At 50.9% G+C, this 23832-nt stretch overlaps 1 protein-coding gene across 3 annotated transcripts in view; it reads right to left on the bottom strand.

Moving 5' to 3' along the window:
• The window catches only part of HIVEP3 (HIVEP zinc finger 3), a 370775-nt gene that overhangs the window by 64629 nt on the left and 282314 nt on the right, over positions 1-23832 (bottom strand). For all 3 annotated transcript variants that reach the window (XM_063177548.1, XM_063177546.1, XM_063177547.1), the window contains one exon: positions 6208-11884. In XM_063177548.1, the coding sequence (XP_063033618.1) occupies positions 6208-11322 (5115 nt within the window). In that variant the 5' untranslated portion in view covers positions 11323-11884. The remainder of the gene's footprint in view (positions 1-6207; positions 11885-23832) is intronic.

The raw sequence follows: 23832 nt of genomic DNA, 5'->3' as shown, positions 1-23832 counted from the left end.
GTTGAGATGACCCCAAAGTGTTGGAAAGTCTCTTTTTTCCCAGCCCTGAGACCAAAGAAGAGTCAGGATTCCTCTGTTCTCATTTTCAAGGTTGTTTATTATTTCTTATCTATAACATTTGAGAGGAATAGCAGATTTGTCTTTCCAAATCAGCTGTAGGTCTGCTGGGAGATAAAACCAGCACTGGGAGATAAAAGAAACAATGGGAAGGATTCCACTGATTGATGAATGGGAAAAGATATTTGATTTTACAAATAAACTTTAGGTTTGCTGATAAATGAAATTAGACATTGAAAGATGAAAGAAACAATGGGGAAGGAAAACCCCTAAATTCTGTGAGAATTAACAATCAAAAGGGAGGGTTATACATTGGAGGGGAATCTTTAGTATCAGTCATATTGGGGAGTCTGAACCTCTCAAGTACCTCAGAAATGGGGAAAGAGAGAAGGGAAATGCAGCTGGGAAATTGGGATAAAAAGGAGGCTGCATCCTCCAAAAATTGGAGAGACCCCAGGGGATGCCCCATGACCTCTGCCTTTATTGGAATAAAGTAAAAGGACTCTTCTGTCTCCTTTTTGGACACAAACCTCTGGTGTTTGTGGATTCATTTTCCTAACACATTTTTTCTCTGACCTGCTGAGGTCTGTCCAGCAGGTCAGTTTGTGGCGCACTGACTGCCTTGGGGTGGTGTTGGCTTTTTATACTAAAAACTACATGTACTTTGCTTACAATAATTTTCCAATACCTATCACCTATGTTAGACAGTCTGTCTCTACTCTAAACCAATCCAAAAGTGCCACCATTACAGCAGAAGATGGAGGACAAGAAGAAGAAGAAGGACAGGACATGCCCAGATTCCTCCATCTTCCGTCTTGAACTCTCATTCTAAAAATCCCAAAATTCTACATTTTCACATGATGATAAATTCACTATCATTCTATTCAAACTCTTGTGGCTTGTAAATCCTCACACAAAGTTGTCAACTGTTTCCATGGGCTAAAATCAAAGGCACAGGTGGTTTTGACTCCATGCCAAGGTCTATGAGCCCCCTGCCAGGGTCTCAAGTTCTCCAGGGCAGCCAGAGGAATGTCCTGGGTTCCAACAAGGTCTCAAAAGTTTTTGGAGATTTTTTATTACACAGAAGATAGCTCAGCTACTTTAGAAGGCATAAAATTAGCAGGATGGCTTTTGTGGTAGCGTTGGAAATAAAAAAGTTTTCATAAAAGGCAAAATAACAAAACTCCTCACAGAGAAAAACCGAGCTAGGTGCAAGAGGCTCTTGCTCTTGGTAAAACACTTCACAAAAGCAATTAGTTTCTTTGTTTTCTTTTTTTTCTAGTAATTTTTTTGGCTTCTATCCAATTGGCTATCCTTGAGTTTGAGGTGAAGTTTCTTAGGTCTTATGAGGCGTCTTTTTTGCTAATTGAGGAAAGAAACTTTTGGGCTTTTTTCCTTTTTAAGGAGACAAAGGATAGTTTTGTCACACTGTCAACACAATAAAGTACTCCTACATCTGACAAGTTTTTTAATTGCTCCTTCCAGGTTATCCAGCTCTTGCCACCTGGAAAAATGAAGGATGAAGGGAAGTGTGGTGGCTGGGGTGACCCTGAGCATGTGGGGTTTCTGTTCCCAAATCTCTGTCCCTGGGTAATGCTCTCTCTGAAATGCACATCTGAAAGGTCTGGAGAGGGGCTGTCTTCAGAATTCATACACTGAACCTCCGGGTTTCCCCCACATTCACACACATTCACACAAATTTGGGTTTCAGCCACCTCAGCCTGACATAAATCAGCATTCCTGGGTGATTTCCTTTGGCTGCCAAGGGCACAGCCCAGAGAAAGCCACAAAACCCACGGGAGAAAAGAATCCTCAACCTCCCCACACGTTCCCAGGGCCAAATCTGCTTTTTCACTGTTAAATTGCCACTTGTTGAGGGGATTTTGTGTCTAAACCTTGTCCAGCCCAAGGTTTAAGTCATGCCCTGACACCTCACCTACACGATGAACGTGTTTGTTATAGGATGGACCTGAACATCAAAGCTGCATCTGTGGGTGGGATGAGGGAGAGCTCTGCACACCTGGAATGAAATGCTGGGATGTCCTAAATTCTGGGACAAAGCCAGGGAGAGCTCTGCACACCTGGAAAGGAATAATGGGATATTGCCCTCTAAATCCCAACAGGACAAACCCACACCTGGAATGAAATGTTGGGATGTTGCCCTCTAAATCGTTACAAAGCAAATGCAGGTGAGCTCTTCAACCTGGAACAAAGTGTTGGGATATTTCTCCTGAAATCCCAATAGGACAAAGCCAGGGAGAGCTCTCCAACCTGGAATGAAATGTTGGGATGTTGCTTCTTAAATCCTAACAGGACAAAGCCAGGGAGAGCTCTCCACATCTATAATCAAATATTGGGATGTCCTAAATCCTGGGACAAAGCCAGGGAGAGGTCCCCAACCTGGGATGAAATGTTGGGATGTTGCTCCTCTAAATCCTAACAAAAAAAAATGCAGGTGAGCTCTTCAACCTGGAACAAAATATTGGGATGTTGCCCTCTAAATCCCAACAGGACAAAGCCAGGGAGAGTTCTCCAACCTGGAATGATATGTTGGGATGTTTGTCCCCTACAGCCCCGCCGGGATCTCTAGAAAAAGGAAAGCAGAGCCTTTCCCCCAGGTCACTTCTCCCACAGTCACTCTGACATCCAGCTGAATCCATATCCTGGCTGAGGGTCCTGGATCCATACCCTCACATTCTCTGCAATTGATGGAAGGCTGGAGAGCAGTTTTCAGAGGGGTTTTGGCCTGCAGGCAGCCCCTGAAGGCTGGAGCAGAGCTGGGCACCCTTGGCTCTGGCTGGCAGCAGTGGCAGCTGCCCAGGTGATTCACCTGCCTCACCTCAGCCTGGGCTGTGGGGGATGAATCACCCCAGTGGAGCCTCCTTGTCTCCCCTGGTTTTGGGGGAAGCCACAGAGTGAGCAGCTCCAACAGAGTCCTACAGAATCCCGGGGGAGATCTGGAGTTTTGGGGGAAGCCACAGAGTGAGCAGCTCCAACAGAATCCCACAGAATCCAGCAGGAACTTCAGGGGAAGCCACAGAGTGAGCAGCTCCAACAGAGTCCTACAGAATCCAGGGGGATATAACACAGCCCCCCCCAGCTGCTGGAACTGCCACGGGATGTTCAACAGGAGGGATGGACTCACTCAAAAGTTGCTTTGCAAAACTGGGGTCAAGCATTTCAAATTCGCCCAGGAATTTCAGGAGCTCAGCTCAGGGCATTAAATGCACCCAGGGTACTCTCTGTCCTTGGGGCCAGGTCAGCCCTGTGGTCACACCATCCACACACCCATCCTAGAAGCCTCCTGGGAATGGTCCCTGTGCAGTCCTGTGCCCCTAAAAGTGCCAGGAATTTCATGACAAAGGGCCCAGGAGCCATTTGAAATATTTAACAGCAGGAATGGTCTTGAGCTGGTGGCTGTGGGCATGGAGATGACAGTGAGGAAATCAGCAGCAGGAGAAACTCAGAACTCTCAAAAATTAAACTTTTAGGATTGTGACTTCACCTCCTGATGGGAGCTATGGGCTCAGAGCACTGCAGGGGACAACCTTTCCAGGTTTACTGAGGAATACAAAACAATTGACTTGCTAGATGTAGCACGAGGTTTATTTATTGCAACTTTCGAAAGCACAAAAACATTGACAGATGAAAGGCACCAGAGAGCCAAAATCATACAGTCACTACTATCCCCTGTTACAGTCTTGTTGGAATTTACAGAGAGTGCAAGCCCCAGTACAGTGTCACCAGCCATCCCTACATGCACGTTGGAGCCCGCAGCCACTCCAGAATTCCAGAATTTTCTGCTCAGCAAATCCCACTGGAAACTGAAACCCCAAGGCAAGGACGGAGACAGCACGTACAGAACTACTGTTTGCTGCATGCATAACTGTACAAAACACCAGAGCTTTTTACATCTCCTGGGAGGAACTGACACCCTGGAGTTACATGGAGGAGGGAATATGGAGGGCAAGGAGCCAGAGCAGAGTTAGCTGAGGGCTGGACTCCAACCCTGGAGTGATGCTACGGCTGCTGCACGTCCTGGCAGCTGCTGCTTCCCCACCCTGCATGGAGGATTTCATCCCCACTGATCACAAATTAGTGCTGTGCTTGGCAAGAATTCGATTTATCTCTGCTGCAGCTCTCAGGGCTCTGCCAGCCACGCGGGAGCAGGGCTGGGTTTAGGATCCAGGTGAACTGGGCAGGGTGAACTCTTCACAAACTGAGCCATGGGAACGTGAACCTGCTTGGAGGGGTTGGTTGAGGGGGTTTAGAGGCTTTGGGGGAAATGCATGCAGTGAAATGTGGGTTTGGATGAGTGAGGGCTGAATGTCCTGGCAGCTGCTGCTTCCCCACCTGTGTTTCACACCCTGCATGGAGGATTTCACCCTGATCACCACGGATCACAAATTAGTGCTGTGCTTGGCAATAATTTGATTTCACCCTGATCACCACGGATCACAAATTAGTGCTGTGCTTGGCAATACTTTGATTTATCTCTGCTGTAGCTCTCAGGGGCTCTGCCAGCCACGCAGGAGCAGGGCCGGGTTAGGATCCACTGGTTCCAGGTGAACTGGGCAGGGTGAACTCTGCCTTCTGTAAATTGAGCCATGGGAACCTGAACCTGCTCCACCAGGCAGCTTGGAGGGGTTGGCTGAAGGGATTTAGGAGGCTTTGGGGGAAATGCATGCAGTGAAATGTGGGTTTGGATGAGTGAGGGCTGAACCCTGTAACCCTTTAACCCCTGTTTAACATTTCCCTTCAGGGCGGGAGGGTCTGGTACCTGTGGACACTCACTGGGTGTGGGTTTTAGCACCATGGCAAAGAGCAGGGCTCAGAGCAGCACAGGCACTTCCTTTAGGGATTGAAATCCAGGGTGCTACGGCACCACTTGGATAAAACCCTTGGAGAAATAGTGCATAAATCTCAGCGTGGTTATTGCACTGCTCAGGTAATTATCTGCCCCCGTGTCCCCAGAAATCTGTCTCTTAGATTTCTGCAGGAGAGTGATGGAAATGCTGAATAGAAATAAAGATTTATTGAATCAAAGTGATTCTACTGTGTATTTTAAGACATATTTATAAGCAGCAGCTGCAGCAGCGATTATGATAAATTTAATATTCAGAGTTCATTTCATGACACAGAAATAAAATGAATAATCCATCAATATAAATTGACTTGAGATGAATATCAAATTGCAAAATCTTTAGAGCGATTCTGTTTGCTAATCTACATGAACATGATCTGGATTAAAGGGATCTGTTTGGTTCAGCATTAAGCAGGAAGGGTAAAGTCTGGCTTTAAAATGAGATACATAAAATTAGGCAGCTCACAGGAGGGTCTTAAAGACTTCTGTGCCCATGTGGGCAATGCCTTGGGGGAGCCCTGCCCCTGGGAAGCCACTGTGAAGTCTTAACTCTAAAACTAGGCATAAAATATCCTTAAATACCTGGAAAAGCAGGTGGACAGCTATAGACCAAACGGATCAAACCACGGGGGTGTTTAACAAAATGTGTCTGACCCGCTGAGGCACTTTTATAAATGTCACTGTCAGCCTTTGTGCTTCTTCAGGGGCCTAAATACACTTGCAAATCTCCCTTTAATATTTTTTAAATACTTTTAAGCATGCCTCTCCATGTTCATTAATGTGAGATGAGCAGATGCACAACCAGACAGAATCCCATTTCCCCAAGGTAATCCTTTTTCTTCATTTCTAACATGCAAAATGCAGGGAATTATAACAGCGTTTAAACAAAAAAAAAAAAAAAAAAAGAAAAAGAAAAAGAAGGAAGTTGTAAAGCTGTTTGAAATATCAAGACAAATGCAAATGAAGTCTAATCCTTTGTGCTGGAGCTGTGGTGGTTCCTGGGGTGGTGGTGGTGGTGGTGATTCCTACTTTTTGGGCTACAAAGCAAGTAGGAACTGGAGAACAGAACCCTGGCCTGGGAGCAGGCTCTCCTGCCCCCTGGGTTGGGCTTTCAGTGGGGTTTGGGCTCTTCACTCTAAGAGCTTCACTGAGAACAGGCGCTTCCCCCAGCGCCAGCGGGACGAGTACACCCCGACCACGCTGAGCACAGCCACGCCCCGGCCCTCAGCCCCCGCTACCCACGCATCCAAATGGATCAGCAGAAAGAAGAGATAGGATTGCATTACCTCGGTCATTTTGGGCTTCCTGGAGCCGGCCGGGACCAGCCTGCCCGCCTCAGGCCGCGGCGCGGTGGCCATGGTGTAGATCTCCTTGCTCACCTTCTGCTTGGACCTCAGCAGGGCCAGGGCTGCCTTGGTGGACACCCCGGGCAGGTTGGGGTTGTAGAGGCTGATGCACCAGCTGGAGTACACCGAGGAGCGCCCATCTGCTTGCTGGGTGTGATTTGGCTTGATGTAGTTTAAATAGCACCAACTGACATTAGTGGTTGTGTGGAGACTGGGGAACTGCAGGACCTTCTTGGTGTCGGTGCCTTCCCGAGCCTTCCCCGCACTGGCGGCACCCTCAGGCACGGGGGCAGTGCTGGCAGGGGTTGGTGGAGGCTGCTCCACCAGTTCTTTGGAGTCTTCCTTCTTGACGGGCTGCAGAGGCTCCTGGCTGAGGAACTGTTTGCCAGCTGGCTGCTCGTACTCCTGCAGTGCCTCAAAGCTGGGGGAACCCGGCCGGGACGCTGCTTGCTGGGAACTGCTCGGGGTTTCCTTTGGCTCCGACTGCTCCACGGACACGCTGGGTGGTGTCTCAACCTCCACCCTGTCTTGGCTTTCCGCAAGGAAGTGAGATTTATCCTGCTTTTTCGCTTCCTCTACTGCACTGGGTGGCTTCACCACTTCCAGCTTCTCCTCTGCTTCAGACACTTCCTCCTCCTTCACTCGCTTCTGCTGCTGTGTCTCCATGGTCAGCTCTAAACTGCCAGCTGGGGACAGCATCCTTTTGCTGCCCCCAACTGTGGAGGGGCCCCCTTCCAGGCCGAGGATGCTGTCTGAGGGGCAGGTGAGGGGCATGTAGCCCTTTCTTTCCGGCAAGGGCAGGGGAACTCTCAGGTATGGGCTCTGGAAAAGGCTTCTCTGCTCCTCTGTGATCATCTGGGCCAGGTCAAACCCCAGCCCATGGACATCAGCGCTGCACACCAGGGCGCCCTTGGGCTGGCGGTCATCAAATTTGGGGAGGACGATGGTGGAGGAGCTGCACTGGGACTGTGTGACCAGGATCTGGGAGAGCGTGGTGTACATGGCGCTGCCATAGGAGGGCATGTTGGTCTGGATGCGGACGGGGACAACCAGGGACACCATGGGCTCTGTCCGGGTGGGGACAACGAGCTGGGTCACGGTGACAGAGAGCGCGGGACTCGCTGCGCAGGTCAGAGGGTGCAACCTGCTGTCCGAGTCATAATCTGTGCACGGGGACAGGCTGGAGCTTCCTGCTGCTGAGAACAAACTGGATTTGATCTGTGGCAAATGTCCACCAGCATCACCTGGCAAGTGGAGGGCAAACTGAGACTGGAGAGGCAGGAAGAAGGCTGAGGGGATCGGGGAGGAGCCAGGGTAGTGCACAGGCAGGAACGAAGGGTGCCTGAAGGACATCTCAGCGGGGTGAGACATCAAGGGAGGAGCGATGTGGAGCGGGCCCGGGTGGATGAGCGTCTGCGGGAGGGGCAGCGGCGGGGTCTGAAATATGGAAGGAGGGATCTGAGGCATGGAGAACTGGGCAGAGAGGATGTCAGACATGGTGTGTGCGGCAAAGAGCTCTGCAGACTGCCCCGGCTGCGGCAGGAGGTGCTGGTAGGGGAATATGGAAACCTGAGGGGCCATGAAGTGCTTCTCGTGCAGCGTCAGCTGTGGCACAGGGTGGTGGAACACCTGCAGAGCCTCTGTGTATGGCGGGCTGTAGGATGGCTCGGGGCTGTCCTTTGGCTGGCTCTTGTCACTCGGGTAGGTGCCGTGAGAAGGCAAAGGAGAGGACGTGGTCGGCTGATGGGGCAAACTGGTGGCAGGAGATTTACTTGAAGAAGGAGCAGGATCCTCCGTGTCTGGCCAGCCCAGTGGGGCCAGGTCTGGCTCGTGTTCGGGGTGCCTGGTGAGGGACGCCTGCCGCACCAGGAAGCATTTCCTCCTCTCCTGAGGAGCCGAGGAGGTGGAGGGGCCGGGGGTGGAGGCAGGAGTGGACGACAAGCTCCCGTAGTCGAAGGATTTGCTGCGAGTCTCTGACATCTGGGAAGGGTGGGACACATTGGGTGTCTGCTCGGAAGCAGATCTCCGCATTTCCCTGGAATGGTGATGGTGGCTGGGGACCATCAGCATATGGGAGCCAACGCCAGGAGGTTTTGGGTGGGATTCGGAGGGCTGGCTACTCGACTCTGGCTTGGTGTGGTCATCCCGGTCAAAGGAGATGGAGTGGCTGGAGCCGTGGGAGAGGCTGCTTTCCTGACTGGGGCTCCGGGTGAGAGAGACGGACTCAAAGCTGGACTCCCCGGAGGACTGGGCCATTTCTGCCAGCCGGAGCCGCTTCTTTTTGGGTGGGAGCTTCTCCGCAGGGAGCTGGGAAAGAGTCTGGCTCCTCTGTGGCCACTGGAACTCCTCGGTTTTCTCTGGCTCCTTCGGAGGAGGTTCTGGCTCTGTTTCTGGTCTGTCCGGCTCTTCCGTGACCAGAATCTCAGGGACCTGAATGTTGGGCTGGCGGACCAGCCTGGGCTGCAGGGAGTGAGGGGGGCGGCTGTGCTGGGGCGTGGGCTGAGATGGGAACTGGGACAGGGGCTTGTCCTCTTCCAAGCTGCTGGGCTGCTCGATGGAGTCTGACTTCTCAAAGGAGCTTGTGTGCTGGATGACAGAGATCTCCTTGGAGGTTGTTCTCCTCTCCTTGCCCTCCGCGCTTGAAGCTGGTTTGGTGTTCCTGGAATGGAAGCTGGCACTGGCCTCGGAAGGTGCGGATTTTCCCGAGTCTGCTGGTGACTTCATGGATTCACGGGTCAGGTTTAGAGCCACCTCAGACGATGCCAGGTTTGCAAACTGAGTGCTTGGGCCGGTGCTGGAGGAGGGGGTGTCAGACACTTCGAAAGACGGAGGTTCCTCGTCGTCCCCCAGGCTCTTCTCCTTCCGCCTCTTGCGCAGCGGGGTGAGCTCCAAGGTGCTGCCCAGCTTGTAATGCATCATCTGGGGCCACACGTCGGGATCCGCCGCGCTCTTCTCTGGCTCTGAGGAGGTGTGGGACGTGGCAGAGCGGGGCTTGGAGAGCTGCAGTTCTGAGCAGTAGTACTTCTTGTGGGCCTCGTAGTTGTCCCTTTTCTTGTAGCGAGCGCCGCACACGTTGCACTCGTACATGAACCCTTTCCCCTTCGGGCCCTTGCGGGACTTTTTGGTAAGATCGCTTTCCTTGGTTTCAGGCTCCTCGGGAGGTTTGGGTACAGTTTCTTTGCTGGCAGAGCCGAGCTCCTCCGAGACGTACTCCACTCCCAAGGGTAGCTCAATAGCTGGTTGGCGTTTTAGCATTCGAGGGTGGGAGGAAAATGCTTGGCTGCGGCTTAAGACTTCCGGCTCCGTGATGTGATCATCGAATGAGTAGCTACCTCTAAAGGTGTGTGGGGAGCTTATAGTGCATGCAGCAGAAGGCATTGAGTGGCTTCTTAGGAGAGGCACTGTCTCTGTGGCACTGTGGGATTGCTGAAGTGACAACAATGATTGTTCGGGCTTCATTTTTTCACCGTGGGACGCCAACACTTTCGCTGCATCCAGCTGGCTGCTGGAGCCAGACTTGATATCGAACTGAAACGGTTCTCTGTACGCACCAGACTTTGGGGATTCAATGCTGCTACGCCTCGAAAGAGAGCTTCTTCTGGGCTTCACGCTGTCGATTTCACTGGTATCCACAACAGCTTCGTTAATGGTAATTAGCTTAGTGATGTGTTCGATCACCTGTGTTCTAGGCACAGACAATGGGACCATGCTGGGCTTCTCATCACCTGACAGGTGTGGGAACCCCTGGGTTGTGTTTGCAGCCAGCGCCGCCGTCCTCTGCCCGATCCTCCCACACTTCCCGAAGATGATCTCGGCGTAGGATTTGGCGTTGGTGTTGGGAGGGCTGATCTGCTGCTCCGCACTCTCGGATCTGGAGAAGTACCCAGACTCCGTGCTGCCTTTGCTGCCGGGGCTCAGGAACGCCTGCTCGTCGATCACCTTCTTGCGCTCGCTCAGGCGCAGCGCCAGCTTCTGCTTGATGGTGTGGGTGTCCTCGGACTTATGGCTCAGGGCGTGCTCTGACGACGGCTCCACAAACTGGGAGCTGTCCTCGAGGGACTGGGACATGCTGGAATGGGACAACGAGCAGCGGTCGTGGCTGGAGCCTTGGCTCCCCGCGCTCAGCAGGCTGCTGGAGAGCAGGGTGTGCTTCTGCCTGGGTGACAGCTCCACGGCGTGCCCCGACATTGTCGCCGTCTCCTCTTCCGAGTCCGTGCTCTCCCCTTCTGTCGGCTCCTCGAACTCCTCCCCACCGATTCGCTCCATCTCCAGGCTCGACGGGTACATCTCTGCTCCGATCCCTGAGGCCAGCCCGGCTTTGATCCGGTGAGCATGGGACTTCCTGTGTTTGTACAGATTACTCTTGGTCTTGAAGGAGAAGCCGCATGGAATGCAAGGGTAGGGCCTCTCGCCCGTGTGGGACCTGATGTGTTTCTGGAGCACGCTGGGCTTGGCGCAGGGCCTGCTGCAGTACTGGCAGATGTACTTGCCAGGCTTCTGGGGCTTCTTCTCCTTCTTGTGCACCTCCTCAGCTTGCTTCAGGGACACCTGGGCAGGGCGGGGGATGAAGACCTTCTGCACGGCCGGCATGTCCTCTGCGGGAATGATGGATGAGTGGGACGGGAGGAGCTGGCCGTGGTGGGCGTGCAGCCCGGCAGACGGGAAGGAGCCAGAGGGCCCTGGCCTGACTGGATCAACTAGCTGCCACGTGGGACCTTCCAGGACATGCTCCGGCTTCCCCGGGGACATAAATGCTGGTGCCAGTGCGTGCTGCTGAAGCTGCGGGATGTGGGCGGGGTGGTCAAAGGAGGAGGGCTTGGGTTGTTTCTGGTGGCCAGGCTTCTCCTGAGGCTCCTCTCGTGGAACGGGCAAAGAGCCGGAAAAGTGCTGCTGCGAGATGATGTCTCGGAGAGGGGTTCCTTGGGAAGGAGCAGAGCTGCCTTGGTACGTAGTTGGGGATGAAATACTGCCTTGGAAAGCCTCTCCTTTGGGAAGCCTCTTTCTTGGACTTTCCTCAGCCTTTTTTGTGCTCTTCTGGCTTTGTTCAGGATCCATGACCTTAAAAGGGTCTTTGAATGCTATTTTGGGAAGGTTTTGGCAGGCTTCATTTAGGAATAATAAAGGTCTCCTCTGTAGATTCCCTGTTTTGCCTGCATTTGCTACGAAGCTGGAGCCGCCAGGAGATGGTTGTTGATTTAAGATTTTACTAAAGTGTCACTAGTTGCTATTTGATTCAAAAAAAAAAACGTTTCAAGGTCAATAAAGTTCACATTGGTAACACATGACAAACTACTTCAAAGAGAGAAAACTTTCCAAAACTTTCAGTCCAAATATTTTCCTTGTGAACTTGGTTAAGGCTTTAAACCTTGCCATTTTATTTCAGTTGACAGTGGCAAGCCTTCAAAGTCAAGATGCAACCCACAATGTGTCTCTTGTTTGTTATGCAAACCTTTGAAAACTTGAGACTTTAGTGCTCATCTCAGAAAGTTCCTTTCTTTTTTCCTTTCTCTCTCTCTCCTGTGCAAGGAAAATAACACTGAACTGTGGATGTCCCCCTGTGTCTTCCTTCTGTTCCACTTTGGAGTTCAAAAGCCTTGGAAAAGTATTTCCCACATTTCTGTAATTACATACGAAAGAAAAAGAGACAAAAAAAAACTACTTTAGCTTTTGTGTGTAAGTAATTAACCGCTGCTCATTCAGGGGGGTTAATAGTAAATATTTTGTACACAAATAATTCAGAACAACTCATTGAATGTCTGCCTAAACCTAAACATAAACTGCACTCAGGCAAACCTCAGGGACTCGGTTTAATGCTCACAAAACCTGGCTCTGAGGCAGCAACCAAAGACAGAAACTTGAAACAGAGACAGTTTGGAAAAATGAATTAAAACGCTTTAAAACTCGAGTTCCTTCTAACCTCCTGCAACCATTTAGGGGTTTAAAGTTTTTTTAATTGTATTTCCCTTCCAAACCGACTGACTCCAAAGCCCTGCCTCACACCTCTTACATCCCTGACAAATAGCAAGGCATCTTCTCTGGATAAAAGCTGCTCTTGAGCTGTGCTAATCTTCAGTGTCACCTACAACAAAGGCAGGTAAAGAGGAGCTTTTATTGAACTGTTGCCTCTTTAATTTCCTGCCTTTTGTCACCAAACAAAGGCGCAAATCCAATTTCTGTGGCAGACACGTGGGCTGTTTCTAAAGGGAAACTCCCTTGAGATGAGTGTGGATGGGACCTCTGAAACCCTATTAACCACCCTGAGCAAACACAGCTCCTGATGGGACATTCCGGGAGGGAATTGCACTGGAATTGCACCCTGACCGCTCTGGAATCAGCCAGTCTCTCCAGGAGATGGGGTGGATATGGGTGGGATGCTCTGAATGAAAAGAAGGGTGGTGCTTTCTAAATGAAACTAATTGATAGATGCGTTGTATAATGGCAAATAAATTATTATCCTTCTTTCTGAAGGCATTGCCTGCCCCGTGGTGTGCTGCCTTACTAGGACTGGGTTAATTAGAGGAAATCACTCCAAACCCTGTGTTTCCTGGGGATGGGGCTGAAGTGCCAGTCCAGCAGGGCAGGGAGGAGCAGGGGACTGAGATTTGAGCTCAGCAATGACCCAGCTTCCTCCTGAAGGGCGAGGAGCCAGCAGGAGAATCCACAAAGTCCTCCAAGGATTCCTCACCGCTCAATCACTCCTACAACCCTGTGGGCTCAGTGAGAAAAGGGACCTGGAGTTTGAGGGGATTTAGCTGACTTTAGCAGTGTAATGATACTGGGACACCCTGGTGTCACAGACAACTTTTATGAGAAATATTTTCTTTAGGATTTTTCTTCTTGAGAAACGAAGAAGCTTCGAGAACAAAATGTAAACAATGATTATCTGCTGCTGTGGAATGCAACAGGTGCATCTGTGATTGGTCTCATGTAGTTGTTTGTAATTAATGGCCAATCACAGCCCAGCTGGCTTGGACACAGAGCTCGAGCCACAAACCTTTGTTACCATTCTTTGCTATTCTATTCTTAGCCAGCCTTCTGATGAAATCCTTTTTTCTATTCTTTTAGTATAGTTTTAATGTAATATATATCATAAAATAATAAATCAGCCTTCTGAAACATGGAGTCAGATCCTCATCTCTTCCCCAACCTAAAAACCCCTGCGAATACCATCACACCCTGGGACACCTCGTGACCAGCCAGACTTCACAAATTCTCAGTGACAGGTGTCACTGACAGCTGTCACCTCAGGTGACCAAATGCAGGGTGCAAGTCCTTGGACACATCTCCCTCATGGAGAGAGGCAGGGACGCAGAGGGGACAATGGATCCCCCATGAGGGGCTCAGTTCAGGGACGTGGGTTCCCCTGAGATGTCATTTTTTATTGGCTGGATAAGTCCGCCTGTGACACCACATCTCAGGGAATTGACACAAAATCAGTTCCAGCGTTTAACTTCACCTTTTTTCCCTCAAATCCAGGCCCTGCTCCCTTCCAGCACCAGCTTCAAACCTTCCCAGCACCTGCAGAGCACCTGCCCCTGCCCTGACTTGCTGAGGGAATCAGGCTCCTTGCTGTGAGAAGGATTTAATTACATTTTGAAACCCCTTTTCAGAGAGCCCACAGTGCTGACTAACCCTGCCCGTGGTCTGGGCTACACTTTGAGCCCAGCATTTATTCAAGATCAAAGGCACTCGTGGGGCTGATTTATCACCTTGATTTCTGCACGGATTGCTGGGGTTTGCCCCACTCGTGACACACAGAGCTTTTTGACCTGGGAGAATTGGATTTAAGCAGAGACAGAGAACATTAACTGAGTAGAAGTGGATTTAAGCAGGGATTTTTTCAGCAAGAGCAGAATGAGCTGCCACAAGCTCAAATATTCACATTTAAGAGCTCCCAACTCAACCTGGACAACATTATAATACTGAATTTTCTTGTGTAGGTCACATATCAATTCCTAAATGTTTAAAATTAGGCATGCAAAGAAAATTCTTGAGTTAATTCAATATCACCCCAAATGTTCAGACCATCCTCATTCTCCTCTGCTGAACACATGATCCCCAGCTGATTTTTATTTTTTAGGAATTCTGCACTATTCAAGCACAGGCCAACAAACAAACACACCTGGCTGCCTACAGAGGCAAGCAGGGCCATTCCAGGCCAGTCCAGGCTACTCTGGACATCTTTATTCCATTACTGGGAATGAGGTTCCTGGAATGCCAGTGGCAAAGGATAATTCTCCTGGCTGGATGCAGTTAATCCAGGCTGAGACTTCTCCAAGGAAAATTCAACAATGCAACAAAAAATGGGAGGAAAAAAATGAAGCCTGGGAAGGTTTCTACACTAAGGATCCAGAGAGAAGGAGGAAGAAAAGGGGAAATTCATGAGGGGCAGCTCCCATCCCTGCTCTGGGACAGGGACAGCACCCAGGGCACGGCTGGGGCTGGGCCAGGGCAGCTCAGGCTGGAGCTCAGGGCAAGGCTCTTCCCCCAGAGGGTGCTGGCACTGCCCAGGCTGCCCAGGCAATGGGCACGGCCCCGAGGCTGCCAGAGCTCCAGGGATGCCCAGGCTGGGCTTGCTGGGGGCTCTGGGCAGGGTTTGGGGTTGGGATTGATCATCCCTGTGGGTTCCTTCCAGCTCAGCACATTCCATGATTGTGTGAGAGTGAGGGATGGGGGAAATGAGGGATGGGGGAGAAATTTGGGCAGTGCTGCAGGGATGGCCAGGGTGGGGTTGGTGGGGGCTCTGGGCAGGTTGATCATCCTTGGTCCCTTCCAGCTCAGGATATTCCATGATTCTACAACCCTTCACTATTTCTATTCTCTCTTTCCCTCAGCATCCTGAGCATGGCACTGGAACAATGACAGCAAATCCTAATGGAAAAAGCCCCATGGATTATAGGGCACACAGATCCCAGCTGCTTCCACGGCATGTGTGGGTTTGTGTTTCCAGCCCCTCTCCAGCCTCGTTGCCCCCTCTGGATGATCTCAGGCATTTCAAAGTCCTTCCCAAACTGAGGGGTCAGAACTGGGCACAGAAATATAAAAATGCAGCACGGGGAGGATTCACAAGGCAGAAGTTTCTTAAATTAATTGAAGTGAAAGCAAAATAAACTGGACAAAGAGAAAGGCAGGTCCTGCTCGCAGGTGGAGCCCACTGCAGAGGGCAGGGAGAGCAGCCAGGGTGGAGAAAGCAGAGGTTACTCACAGTGCAATGGGCAGTGTGGAGTTTTGGTGGTGTCCCCCTCTTGTTTGCCCAGAGCTGAGCCCAGCCTGTGGAAGGCAGAGCAGGCTGGGCTCAGGGTGTGCAGATCCTGCAGCTCCACCTCTGCAGGAGCAGCCAGGGCCCTGCTGGAGACAGCCCCAGGTAACCACAGCAGGGCACAAACAGTGCCTGGGGTGCTGCCACCTCCCTGGGGTGACACCAACGCTCAGAGCAAACAGCACTGCAGGCTGAGCTTCTCCAGCCCAGGGCTTCTGCTGGAACCCCAGGTATTGCTGAGAATTCCAGACTTTCTGTGCTGCCAGGACAGACCCCCAGGAGAACACTGCACTGACCTGAGGCTGTGGAGAAGCTTCCAGAATGGAATGACAGAAGTGGGATTGTGGGTGTGGAGTTTGGATAGAAGTGTGTGAGATCACAGGGAGGGAAACTCAGAGTTTGGGGTTTTAGAATATAGTAATAGATATAGAGCAAGATGGAGGCTTTGGGGTGGAAGCTGGGCCTCCTTCTCCTTCTCCTTCTCCTTCTCCTTCTCCTTCTCCTTCTCCTTCTCCTTCTCCTTCTCCTTCTCCTTCTCCTTCTCCTTCTCCTTCTCCTTCTCCTTCTCCTTCTCCTTCTCCTTCTCCTTCTCCTTCTCCTTCTCCTTCTCCTTCATGGGTTTGGGTGGCTTTGTGTAATTGGATAAAAAATCCCCATTGCAGGCCATGGGTGGTTGATTATTGGGTTAAAAGTGAAAATAATTTAGGTGCCATTTCTTAATTGGACAGTTTAGCCTTAAAAGGCCTTGCAGAGAGAGAGATGGGGCTCCATTTTCAGTGTGTCAGAGTGAAATGCTGCAGAACTCAGGGTTTGTGAAACTCTGACAGAGATAAGAACTAACAAACATCTGAGTCCCAACAAGAAATACCATCTCACACATTTAATCCCAATTCTGGCAAAAAGAAGATAAAACTCAACAGTTTTCCTCCTCCTGGACTGGGTATTTCTCCTGCTAGCCCAAGTATTCCCCCTTCTGGTCCAGTTATTCCTTCCTTTGGAGCGGTTATTCCCCCTCCTGGACCAGGTGTTCCTCCTCCTCCTCTATTCCATCTCCTAGACCAGGTATTCCTCATTTGACCCAGGTATTTCTCCTCCTGGCCCAGCCCTTCATCCAAATCTCAGATTTAGTCTCAACTTTTGCATTTAGACCTCTTCAGTTTCAAGCAAAACATTCAGTTGCTCCACACCCACCTTCCACAGACCTCCCAGCACATTTCCTGTGAGGAAAGGCTGGGAGAACTGGGGGTGTTCAGCTGAATAAAAGGATAAAAGGTTCTGGGGAGATCTGAGATCCCTTTCCAGGGCCTGAAGGGGCTCCAGGAGAGCTGCAGAGGGACTGGGGACAAGGATGGAGGGACAGGAGGCAGGGAATGGCTGCCAGTGCCAGAGGGCAGGGCTGGATGGGATCTTGGCAATTGGGAATTGTTCCCTGGCAGGGTGGGCAGGGGCTGGGCTGGAATTGCCAGAGCAGCTGTGGCTGCCCCTGGAGCCCTGGCAGTGCCCAAGGCCAGGCTGGGCATTGGGGTGGCAGCACCTGGCACAGTGGCAGGTGTCCCTGGGCTGCAATCAGCTGCCATTGAAGATCCCTTCCCACCCAAACCACTCTGGCATTCACATTCCTGAACCAAGGATGGAAACCAGCACCAAAACCCATTGCAGCAAATGGAGAAAGGAAAGGAAAGAATGATTTCCTGGCTGGTTCCAGGTGCCCCCAGTGCCATTTGCCACAGGGGGTTTGTAGCCTGGCAAGGCCTGGTTAGAGAGGTTTGGGCTGTGCCAGGGTGCCCAGAGCAGCTGTGGCTGCCCCTGGAGCCCTGGCAGTGCCCAAGGCCAGGCTGGACATTGGGGCTGGCAGCACCTGGCACAGTGGCATGTGTCCCTGCCATGGGAATGGGTGGGATGGGATTTTAACCACCAAACCATTCCAGGATTCTGAAATTCACGTGTTTGGACCCTCAGACTTGAGCAACATCTGCTGAGCTGCCGTGGATCACGGAGGGGAAAAGAAAACCCAGGGCTAAACTGGAGAGATTTGGGTTCAGTTCCCACTTTGGTTACACATTTCCTGTGTGAAACTGGGCAAGTTCATCTCTGAGTGAGTCCCCATTTCCAGATGGGGACACTTCCCTGTTCCACAGCTGGGCTGTGACTCAGCACTGAGGGCCTGGGGAAGGGAGAGACCCACGGAGATAAAGAGGGATCCTCTTAACTGGAAACAGATGGGGAGGCAGCCAGGAGACTTTCTCTGCTCATTAAAAAAATCCAGGATTAAAAGTTTGTGCTTACTCACTTTTTATTTTTATCCCCAGGGGTTTCTGCAGTTTTCCCTCACACCTTTCCAGGCAGAGACGAGCCCTGAGAAAAACATGAATGAACCCAGCTCTGCATTTATTCAAGGCAAAGGGTTAATCTAGAGAATTTCATCACTTCAGAGAGGCTTTCCAGAAAAGCATTTGAGTCACAACAGAGAAATTATTGCAAAATCTGCATGTTTGAGAGCTAAATATTCCCAGAAATATCACCATCAAAACTAGAAGGGGGGGGAGGAAGAAAAAAAAGCAGCAAGCCCTGAGGAGCAGCAGCCACAGAAGGGCAGGGATGGAGCAAAGCATCAGCACTTCCATGAATTCCTTGGAGCAGCACTCGGCCCAGCCAGGACAGGGCTCTGGCTCTGCCTCCAGGCAGCCCCAGCTCCCTCCCAGCTCCTGCTGTTTCATTTCCATCACTAAAAGTGGGATTTGCAGCCTGGCTCCTGCCCCTGCAGGCACTCTCTTGTTCCAGAGGGCTTCTCAGGGGTTTCTCACATTTATAAGGACGCCGATCCTGTTTTGTTGTGAGCAAAATTCAAGAAAATCAATTTTTAGAGACATTCACGATGACCCTGGAGATCCAGTGCCTGTGAGGAATTCTGAGCATTCCCATCTCATCTCCTCCATGGTATTGCGCGAATCCCTGCTGCTCTCCCTTCTCACTATTTAAAAGGCACTATTTAATATTTTTACACCACTCCTGCCTAATGATTCCTTCAGAATTCCCCAGGACTGACCACTCCAGGCTGGTAGTCCCAGGATGGGGAGGCAGCTCGTGGGTGAGCAGCGATTCCATCCAAGGCCGCGTGCCCTGAGCACAGGGAAGGCAGGAATGGCCTTTCCCTGGAAATGTGTTCCCAGTGCCAGCACACTCCCTCATGCCAGAGAACTTCTCAGGGGTTTCTCACATTTATAAGGACACTGATCCTGTTTTCCTGCAAGCAAAATTCAAGAAAATCAACTTTTTTAGAGACATTCAAGATGACCCTTGAGGACCAGTGCTGAATTCTGAGCATTCCCAGCTCATCTCCATCATGGGATTGTGCAAATCCCCGCTGCTCTCCCTTCTCACTATTCAAAAATCACTATTTAGTATTTTTGCACCATTCCTGCCTAATGGTTCCTTCCGAATACCCCAGGACTGACCACTCCACTCCAGGTGCCAGTCCTAGGATGGGGAGGGATCTCGTGGTGAGCAGTGATTCCATCTGAGGCCGTGAGCCCTGAGCACAGGGAAGGCAGGAATGGCCTTTCCCTGAAATTGTGCTCCCCTGCAGAGACTCCTGGTTGAACCCAGGGGTTGAGAAACCTCCCAGAATGTTTCTGCATCCCTTCAAACCACAGGAGTGGGGGAAAAATAATAGAAGGAAGGGAAAACTGGAGTTGAGAGGGAGTTTGTGATTCCTGCTTAACCACAGGATTGCAGCGGGAAGGAGTCGATCTCACAGCCCTGATTCCATGGCCAGGAGCCTTGGGGGGGTCACTGGGGAAAGCTCACCCTGACCCTCCCTGGATGAGCCTCTCCTTGGATGCTGCCTGGATTTTCTTCCATGGACACAAGAAATCCATAGATTTACTCACCAATCCATGGGTGCACACACTAGTCCATAGATTCACACACACCAGTCCATGCATTCACACACCAATCCATGGATTCACACAAACCAGTCCATGGATTCACACACACCAGTCCATGGATTCACACACACCAGTCCATGCATTCACACACCAATCCATGCATTCACACACACCAGTCCATGGATTCACACACACCAATCCATGCATTCACACACACCAGTCCATGCATTCACACACCAATCCATGGATTCACACACACCAATCCATGGATTCACACACCACTCCATGGATTCACACACACCAATCCATGGATTCACACACACCAATCCATGCATTCACACACCAATCCATGCATTCACACACCAATCCATGGATTCACACACACCAATCCATGGATTCACACACCAATCCATGCATTCACACACCAATCCATGCATTCACACACCAATCCATAGATTCACACACCAATCCATGCATTCACACACCAATCCGTGGATTCACACACACCAATCCATGGGTGCACACACCAATCCATGCATTCACACACCAATCCATGGATTCACACACCAAATCTGGCCATTCCCATGGAGTTAAGACTGGCTCCACCCTCCCTGCTCCCTTCTCCAGGTACCTCTTCCAAAATTCAACAGCCCATGGATGCCCACACAGCCCATGGACGTCCACACAGCCCATGGACGCCCACATCTGCAACACCACACCAAGGCAGGGACAGGAAGAGTTTTTTCTAAGATTATTTCCCATTTTGGAAAGCTGGATCTTGCTCCAAGGTGAATCTCACCCTTGTGCAGAGGGCACACCCAAACTCCAGCCCCTGAGATGGTGGGAGCTCCTTCCATTCAGGAATTCAGTTCAGGAAACTGATCCTGCCTCCTTCATTTCCTGGAACTGGAGCAGCCCCAGCAGCTCTGCAGCTGAGGGTGGAGGATGACCCCACACCAGGCACTGCCCTGGTGGGCAGAGCATTATTATATCTCCGGATAGAATCTGGAGGTTCTGGAACACCAGCACGGCTTCTGCACTGGATTGCCCAGAGGAACAGCAGCTGCCTCTGCCCCTGGATCTTCAGAGGCAGAGACTGCACCTTTCCCCAGGATCCCTGCTCCAGCAGAACCAGCCCTGACACTGCAGGAGGGCTGAGCCACAATTCCAATGGCACTGCTGCCACCAGCCTGACCCACAGGGTGTCAGGCTGGGTTCTGACTCTGGCAGTGTTGGCTTAGTTCACTGCACTTGCTGCCCTGCTGCTCCTGCCACGCCAGGCACTGCTCCTGTGGCTCCTCCTGCTCCAGCTGAGCTCCAGCCTTGGCACGGAGCAGAAGGGAAAGCTCCAAGGGAAGCTGAGCCAGGATGGATGAACCCCAGCAGAGTTCAGGCTGCCAAGTTCAGAAGGAGAGCAGAGGGCAGCTTGCAGGCACCCACTCGGTGCTCGGAGCCTGGGCTGCACTTTGGAGGAGTCTGAAAGCAGTGCTGGGATGAGCAGGGCTCCCAGACAAGACCATTTTCCCCTGGAGCCAGCCTGGTTTGGGAGCTGCAGCGAGGCAGAGAGAGCCCAGCTCCTGAAGCTGACAATGGAATGTGCCGGAGCCTGGCTCATCCTTCAAGCTCAGCACAAATCCCAGCTCCAACAGGAGCAGGAAACCCAAACCCCAAACCCAAATCCCAAACCCCCAGCACATGAACCCAGCAGAGATTCACAGAATTCCCAGAATTCCCAGAATCACTGGGTTGGAAGAGACCTTCAAGATCATCGAGTCCAACCCAGCCCCAACACCTCAACTCAACCCTGGCACCCAGTGCCTCATCCAGGCTTTGTTAAACACCCCAGGGATGGCGACTCCACCACCTCCCTGGGCAGAACATTCCAGAACTTTATCACTCTTTCTGTAAAAAATTTCTTCCTAATATCCAACCTGTATTCCAGCCCTCAGGGAGGGAAGCAGAGCTCAAGCAACTCCCCAGCTTTGTCCCAGCCCTTCTCTGATCTCCTCTGCCCTGAACGAAGCCCAGCCGGCCCCAGGTGCGGCTGCTGCTCACACACCTGGGCTGAGCCGTCCGTGTGGGACCAATTTGGAGCCTCCTCTCCCCTGGAATCCAGGAGAACAATTCCTGGAGCAGCAGGAGGGCTGAAGCCAGTGAATGATCCCCCAAAGCAGAGCTGAGGGCAGGCAGGAGGCAGCAGCACGGACCTCATGGCTGTGTCAATAACGAGCTAATCCCCATTCCCAAAACATTCCCCAGTGCTTTATCCACACAGATTTTTCCAGGATCCAGACCTCACACCAGCCCATGTAACTCCTGCAGGATTTCCACAGAAACACCAAATTATTAATATTGGAAAAGCTCTTCAGGACAAGTCCAGCCTTCCACCCAATCCCACCATGTTCCCAAATGTCCTGGATTGCCAAGCAAATTGTATCTATTTGCCATCTGGATGGCAGCTGTCTTCTTTTAAGTGCCTTATCTCTTCCACAGCTGGGGAGACATCTGCTGATAACAGCTATTGAATGTCCCTGCATGGCTGATAAGAACTACAGCATCCCACTGGGAGATGGGAGCCCAGAGGGAGGAGCCAAGCATTCCTACCCGGATAGAATCTGGAGATTCTGGAACACCAGCACGGCTTCTGCACTGGATTGCCCAGAGGAACAGCAGCTGCCTCTGCCCCTGGATCTTCAGAGGCAGAGACTGCACCTTTCTCCAGGATCCCTGCTCCAGCAGAACCAGCCCTGACACTGCAGGAGGGCTGAGCCACAATTCCAATGGCACTGCTGCCAACAGCCTGACCCACAGGGTGTCAGGTTGGGTTCTGACTCTGCCAGTGTTGGTTTAGTTCACTGCATTGTTTATTTTATCCTTTTATTTTCTTCCCTATTAAAAAACTGGTATTCCTGCTCCCATATTTTTTGCCAGAGAGCCCCTTCATTTAAAATTTATAGCAATTGGGAGGGGTGGGGGAAGTTTAAATTTTCTATTTCAGGGGAGGCTCCTGCCTTCCTTAGCAGACTCCTGGCTTTCAAAACCAAGACACCAAAGCCCATGGCTGCTCGTTTTCTGAACACTTCAAGGAATGAGATTCCACTGCTTCCCTGGGAAGTTTGTTCCAACAAGGACATGGGAAAGCTCTGCAGTAAAGTTGCAAATGTGCCCTTTTCAGCTCGTAGTAACTCAGCCTTTGCTGGCTCTCCACAGCGGGGGAACACCAGGGAGGAGCAGCTTTTCCCAAGTTTCCTCCAGCTGAATTAATGTCATTTCCTTTCCTTTATTTGGCATTCCAGGGCTTCCTGAGAGTAGCATTCCCCTCAGGATTCACTAAAGAAAGTAATTGGGAAAAAATACCTCAAAAAACCCAGCAAAAAACACCCAAGAAGTGCCATGGGTTGCATTGCTTGTCTCAGTCCCTGCTTTCTTGACCGTTGCTTGCTGTGGAGCTGGAGCAAATCTATGGATAAAATCAGAAAAAATAGGAAAAAGGGGGAAAAAATGAGGAATAAATGGGAAAATGGGAAAAAAAAGAGGAATAAATTGAAAAAAATGGGGAAAAAATGAGGAATTTTGGTGTGTTTTGCAAATATTCTGAGAGAGGGACCCTTTTGGCAGCTTGCAGAAGTGCCCAGGCTGCTGGATGGCTGGGACAGGGAGGCTCTGCCCCATCCACGTGTGAGCAGGGCTGGTCCTGCCAATGCAGAACCTTCCTGGGCATGATCCAGAGGAGTTTTCCCTAAGGACGCCCTGGCAGGATACAGCCAGGCTGGTGATGTCACCTGCAGGGCACAGCAGCTTTGTAGGACTGAACAAAACCAAACCAAATGAGGGATTGGAAGGCAATGAAAACAATAAAAAAAGGAAACTTTTAACATGCAAATTCCAGCTCTGCTGCTCGACAATTTTTCCCTTACACAAACTGCTCTTTGTCTCGTTAACGACAAAGCAGAGGCAATTAAGCAAAGTGCAATAAGACTTAAACAGAATGGAATTAAAACCAGCTCTGAGATTATTGTTCAGCCCCACTGAAGGGATCCTTCCTTCCAGCTGATAGCACAAAAAGCTGCCAGTTTGCTTTGGATGCAGGAGGGAGGAGCAGGAATTTTCCATTTTCCTGCTGCCCTGCAGTACCACACAAGGCTGCCCTCTCCTCATAGACAGAATTCCATCTTTGGAATTCCAACTTTGTGTTAATCAAGTGCCTCAGTGCTCTAAAGAATGGAAGGTACAGTAAAAATAGAAATATATTATAAATTTCCTCCATTACGATGGTGCAAAAGCCTTTTTCCTTGGGAATTTTTTTGTTTGGGAATTCCTTCACCTGTGAAAGTGTGAAAATCAAAACAAATCAGATTTTGCACTTTCTGGACACAGCAGGAACACACAGTGCTGTGTTGTGCCAGTCTGGATCTCTTT

The sequence above is a fragment of the Melospiza melodia genome, chromosome 27 (genome assembly GCF_035770615.1).
Source record: "Melospiza melodia melodia isolate bMelMel2 chromosome 27, bMelMel2.pri, whole genome shotgun sequence".
NCBI lineage: Eukaryota > Metazoa > Chordata > Aves > Passeriformes > Passerellidae > Melospiza > Melospiza melodia.
The sequence above is the reverse complement of the archived record's forward strand: the minus strand, read 5'-3'. Positions and strand labels throughout refer to the sequence as shown.